At 37.2% G+C, this 5,983-nt stretch overlaps 2 protein-coding genes across 2 annotated transcripts in view; one reads left to right on the top strand and one right to left on the bottom strand.

The window, feature by feature from the left end:
- Positions 1 to 2,087, top strand: part of LOC107676940 (fizzy and cell division cycle 20 related 1) — a 4,578-nt gene extending 2,491 nt beyond the window's left edge. The window contains exons 9-13 of the mRNA XM_016471688.1: positions 612 to 796; positions 906 to 1,139; positions 1,235 to 1,339; positions 1,434 to 1,526; positions 1,628 to 2,087. Coding sequence (XP_016327174.1) covers positions 612 to 796; positions 906 to 1,139; positions 1,235 to 1,339; positions 1,434 to 1,526; positions 1,628 to 1,669 — 659 coding nt within the window. The 3' untranslated portion in view covers positions 1,670 to 2,087. The remainder of the gene's footprint in view (positions 1 to 611; positions 797 to 905; positions 1,140 to 1,234; positions 1,340 to 1,433; positions 1,527 to 1,627) is intronic.
- A 1,377-nt stretch (positions 2,088 to 3,464) lies between these two features.
- LOC107676950 (HAUS augmin-like complex subunit 5) overlaps positions 3,465 to 5,983 on the bottom strand; it is a 7,835-nt gene continuing 5,316 nt past the window's right edge. Inside the window, exons 15-19 of the mRNA XM_016471699.1 lie at positions 5,788 to 5,933; positions 5,448 to 5,544; positions 4,227 to 4,365; positions 3,969 to 4,101; positions 3,465 to 3,721 (exon numbers count right to left, since the gene is read on the bottom strand). Coding sequence (XP_016327185.1) covers positions 3,619 to 3,721; positions 3,969 to 4,101; positions 4,227 to 4,365; positions 5,448 to 5,544; positions 5,788 to 5,933 — 618 coding nt within the window. The 3' untranslated portion in view covers positions 3,465 to 3,618. The remainder of the gene's footprint in view (positions 3,722 to 3,968; positions 4,102 to 4,226; positions 4,366 to 5,447; positions 5,545 to 5,787; positions 5,934 to 5,983) is intronic.

Here is a 5,983-nt window from a genome sequence, read left to right on the forward strand (position 1 = left end):
AGTACATGTAGTTAATTAATATTACTCAGTACTTATATGTATACTTACACTGTAACAAGGACACTATAAAAAAAGTGTAACCCAGTTTTTAATTTATACTTTTATTTAGCAGGTATACAGTAAATTGACAAAATGACATTAAAAACCTTTATAAAAAGTGACATTACAGACCTTGTTACAAAAAAAATCTATTTCAAATTAATTGTTCTTTTTATCGGGTTTTTTTTTTTTAAGTAAATCCTGAAAAGTATCATGGTTTCCACTAAAATATTAAGCAGCAAAACTGGTAATAAGAATGTTTCTAGAGTACCAAATCAGCATCTTAGAATGAAGGATCATGTGACACTAAAGACTGGAGAAATGGCTGCTTAAAATTTGACTTTTGCCATCACAGGAATAAATAACATATTAAAATATATTCAACCAAAAAAAGTACAGTTCTTTTAAATCTTGACTTTTAAAGAAATGTTACTGTCCCCAAACATGTTCACTCTTGCTCGGACTGATTTATAGTTGAAGTCCATTTTTGACATTTACTTTCTGATGTGCTTCCCATTCTAGTGAAATGTATGTTAAACCTGTTATGAAAACTCTGAGAATTCTGCCCTCAGGTGCACTGGCCTGGAATGCAGATCAGCTGTCATCAGGCAGCCGGGACCGCATGATCCTTCAGAGAGATATCAGGACGCCCCCTCTGCAGTCAGAGCGTAGGCTGCAGGGTCATAGACAAGAGGTCTGCGGACTCAAGTGGAGCACTGACCATCAGCTGCTGGCTTCCGGAGGAAATGACAACAAGGTGACCTGACTGCTCTATATAATTTACAAAATGTACAATATATTAGCACAAAAATATATTTTTTGGTGACTGCGTCTCTCTAAAAGCATTCCTGTGATTGATCGTGCAGCTGTTAGTGTGGAATCACTCGAGCGTGTTACCGATGCAGCAGTACACAGAACACCTGGCCGCAGTGAAGGCCATCGCCTGGTCTCCTCACCAACACGGGCTGCTGGCCTCCGGAGGGGGAACAGCAGACCGCTGCATCCGCTTCTGGAACACTCTCACAGCGCAGCCACTGCAGTGTATCGACACAGGCTCACAAGTCTGCAACCTGGCCTGGTCCAAACACACCAACGAACTGGTACGTTTACTCTGATCAACTGACCAAATGCTTAGTGTTGATGTCTATGGTTGGTTATAGACTAATAGTCATGATGGTGTCTCCATTGTCTCCAGGTCAGCACACACGGTTACTCTCAGAATCAGATCCTCGTGTGGAAATACCCCTCACTTACTCAAGTAGCCAAATTGACTGGCCACTCGTATAGGGTGCTCTATCTGGTTAGTACCTTAACTTCTGTTGTTTTATTTTAACAATTGACTCTTATTTTAATAGTATTTCTGAATGCAGTTTACTGATATTTTTATCTTAAAGGCAATGTCTCCCGATGGAGAGGCAATAGTGACTGGTGCAGGTGATGAAACTCTGCGTTTTTGGAATGTATTTAGTAAAACACGATCAACAAAGGTAAGGTTTTTTCATTATTATTTATTTATTTTTGTGAAATACTGGCTTTTCCTCAAGTTCATGTCCTCAATTTAATTATCTTTTTTTTTTTTGTCTTTCAGGAATCTGTGTCAGTTTTAAACCTCTTCACCAGAATACGATAATTGGGCTGCTAAAGCAGATTGAGTCTTTATAACATATCTATGTCATCAATCACTTGCAGTAGACTGGACATAAAAAAGGCAGAGATCTGACATTTCCTGACATTTCATTTTAAGTTCAAATGTTATGTTTACTTTTATGTGTACAGTTCAGTTCATGATTTTATGTGTGATTGTTTTTGGTTACAGAGAAGTGTCTATGTATGACATTATCCAAGCCTTAAGCCAGAAACAATGCCATTGAATCAGGGTGTAAAGAAAAATTTAGCCATTGTGACAGCTGCCTCTGGAATCATTTGTAAGCATTCTAATGCGTGATCTTTTGATTGTGAGGGTGAAAAAATGTATATGAAAGAAAATTCAGTTTTTAACTTCAGTTGCTTAAAATTGATATCGAGTATTATAAAGCACCCTGAAAAAAGTCTATGCTTTGTTGTCTATTTTTTAGTTGTCTTTGCTATCTAAATGGCAAGTCCTGCTAATTGCCCTGCTCCTTTTTTGTGGATGTATTTTGCTGTCTTTAGATAAACAGTTTGTAAGACTATTATCATCGTATTAAAGCAATGCCATTTTTATGTCAGACAGAAATGACTATAAATTACTCACAGAAATGAGGTCAGACATACATTCAGCAACAATGGATTAAATTGATCAAAATTGACAGTAAGACTTTTACACTGGTACAACAAATTCAAATACTCTTTTCAACTTCCTATTTATCAAAGAATTCTGAAAAAAGCATCACGATTTCCACAAAAACAAGCAGCCGAACAGTTTTCTACATTCATAATAAATGTTTCTTCAGCAAGTTTCTTGATTTATTAGTATTTCACAATATTATCGTTTTACTGTATTTTTTATTAAAAAAAAAAAAAAAATGCAACCTTAGTGATGTTTCTTTCAAAAACATGACACCGGACTTTTGAACTGTTAGTTTCCTTATAATCTTTGAAAACACAGCCTGACATTTTACTGTTCAAAAACACAGTATTACACAGCAGTACATTTACACAGCTTATAAATCAGTCTTTAAGGGCTACACATGACTGAACATTCCTATTATACACTATAGGAAATGATCTGAAATTACATCAATAAGAGATGGATGTGCTTTAATTGTGTTTACAGATCAATGTTTGATCTAACCCAGAAGTACCACTACTGTTAACCGTTACACAAGCTCCTACAAGAGCATACTGTACTACATTGCAAACAACACTGGCAACAGCACATGCATTTTGCATCTTAGTAACCTTCAGTAGGGAGATTTACGACACCACAAAAGAGAAGACACAACTGCACCTAAATTACATCAATAAGAGATGGATGCGCTTTAATTGTGTTTACAGATCAATGTTTGATCTAACCCAGAAGTACCACTACTGTTACCGTTACACAAGCTCCTACAAGAGCATACTGTACTACATTGCAAACAACACTGGCAACAGCACATGCATTTTGCATCTTAGTAACCTTCAGTAGGGAGATTTACGACACCACAAAAGAGAAGACACAACTGCACCTTTATTCCAGTTTATTAGATTATTTATTGAGAAATCCAGAAAAAGGTGCATAAAATATTTCTTGAACAGGATGTATCCTCAAACACAAACTGAATCTGTTGCAGAAAAGTTAATAACTGTAAGAAATCCTAAGTTAGCCTATTAAATCCCAGGTTATTTTGAACACAATGTAAGAGTAAATTGAAAGAAAGTGAAATATAAATTATGTACAGAAAACGTTCCCCAACATAAATTTTGCTCTCAAATGCAAAACTAAGTTAGGATTCCTTTGTTGCCAGAAAAGTTAATAACTAAGAAATCCTAAATTAGCCTATTAAATCCCAGGTTATTTTGAACACAATGTAAGAGTAAATTGAAAGAAAGTGAAATATAAATTATGTACAGAAAACGTTCCCCAACATAAATTTTGCTCTCAAATGCAAAACTAAGTTAGGATTCCTTTGTTGCCAGTTTCCATCGTTGAAGCCACTGTTGGAAAGTCAGTCCCTCTCTTTGCATCTCTGGCAGGGCAAACTGTCCAGGCTGCTCCCACCTGCACACAGACACAATCAAACCGTGTTAAATTTGATTAAAGTCACAGTTTAAACAGTTTGGGATCAGTATTGATGTCTTAGCTGTTAGTTACAAACTATATCTCATTTTTGAAGTTTGCATCATTGATTCGGTTTAATACTGTGAAGCTGCTTTGAAACAATCTCTATTGTATAAAGCGCTATAAAAAAAAAGGTGACTTGACTATTCCACAAAGGGCCCATGTCGGAAACATTTGAGAGTATTACCAGTGTGTGATGGCAGTCTTCACTTGGTCTGTGTAAAGCAGGCCTTTTGAGCACCTCTGTGTGAGCTCACGGGCCCGTGGGAGCAACGTCTGCAGAATCTCATCATCTACCATCTTCACACGCTGTACCAAAGCTGAAACAGACATCAAAACACCATGGAATCTAGGCTCTTACCACTCACAAAATCTTTCATTCGGGGGGAAACAGCAGGTCAAAAAGAGTGGTCCAAGTTTTTAAAAAATTGCCTTAATGACATACTCTGCTGATCAGGCGATGGTAGCCGTGCGGTCAGCTTCTGCAGGTCTGCTGATGACTCTGAGAAAAGCTGAAGAAGCCTGCGCAGATGTCTTAACTCCAGCCTTAAAACTGCAGCTTGAGACCACAGCTCTTCTGGAGCCTGGCAAAGAAAGATGAGACTCCCACCATCAGTTTTTACATTTCAGGTTAAAAAAAAAAGCTTGATATGGATACTGTCGATCTTTGATGAACATACAGTGGTGGCCAAAATTATTAGAACACTAGTATTTTCACCAACTTAAAAATGGTTTTGAGTCAGTTATTTCTATCTTTTGCTGTGGTGTGTCAGTAGGAAGTATCAGTTTACATTTCCAAACATTTATTTTGCCATTAATTGTAATAATCCAGTGAAATGTTGACAACAGCCAGTGCTCCACACAGAGATCTGATCTGATCATCATCCAGTCTGTCTGGAATGACATGAAGAAACAGAACAAACTGCGACAGACTCAATCCAAAAGAACTGTGGCAACGTCTCCAATATGCTTCAAGAGACCTACCTGCAAAGCTATAGTACTGTTACAAGTTTTAGGCATTTGTGTAAAAATGCTGTAAAATGAGGATGCTGTCAAAAATATTGTAATAAATCTTCTTTATTAATTAACTTCTATTAACTAAATTAAATCAACATTTGGTGTGACCATCCTTTGTGTTTAAAGCAGCTTTTGCCCTATAGGTGCACTTGAGCATAGTTTCTCAGGGAGCTTTACACGTAGGTCTCTTGAAGCATCTTTGAGACGTTGCCATAGTTCTTCTGGTCTCAGTTTGTTCGGTTTCTTCATGTCATTCCAGACAGTCTGGATGATGATCAGATCAGATCTCTGTGTGGAGCACTGGCTGTTGTCAGACAAAAATCTCACTGGATTATTACAATTAATGGCAAAATTAATGTTTGGAAATGTAAACTGATATTTCCTACTGACACACTACAGCAAAAGACAGAAATAACTGACTTAAAACCATGTTTTAGCCGGTGCACGAAAATACTAATGTTCTAATCATTTTGCCCACCACTATATTTAATCTACATATGATATGAACAATCATTAGAAAATTGACACTTTCTGCATGTTAAAACAATGGACTTACTAACGGGTGCTTGATGAGTTATTAACTGAAATGGCTCTCAGAAAGATGAGGAATAAGTGAAGAGTATTAACAGACTGTAAGTGAGCATCTCACCATATACATGGGAAATGAAAGACTTTGACAGAGTTTGTGGAAAGCTGAGGACTGTATCCGGTGGATGGAAAGCTGAGCTGCTGGTAATTTCTGCCCTCTGCTGATTAAAAACAAAAGACTAGGTCACAGCACAGACATTAAGCTTCAGAGAATGATTAATTTAGTTTATTTTTCCCAATGATACGGTGATAATGTATTATTAATGTGCAAATTTTAACTAAGAAAACTTTCAAGAACTTGAGCCTCTGACTTCGTGTTGCAAAACAACTCAAAATGCTAGCCATGATATCTTGTACAAAGGCACTGAAGGGAAAAAAAGGATTTCGGTAGATTTGCTGACCCCTTCATGGCCCTACGATTGAGTGCAGCTAGTGCTACACAGCTGAAATGCTTGGCCCCTTGCGACACAGAGTTGCGCAGTTCACTGCTGGCTTTAATCACACTGCCAAATTGAGGATTGAGCTTTTCTTGAACAAACTGCCCAACCTGGAAAAAAAAAAAACAAGGTTTGTTGTATATATAGATACATACACACA

The sequence above is a fragment of the Sinocyclocheilus anshuiensis genome, unplaced genomic scaffold (genome assembly GCF_001515605.1).
Source record: "Sinocyclocheilus anshuiensis isolate Anshui unplaced genomic scaffold, SAMN03320099.WGS_v1.1 scaffold1403, whole genome shotgun sequence".
Taxonomy (NCBI): Eukaryota; Metazoa; Chordata; class Actinopteri; order Cypriniformes; family Cyprinidae; genus Sinocyclocheilus; species Sinocyclocheilus anshuiensis.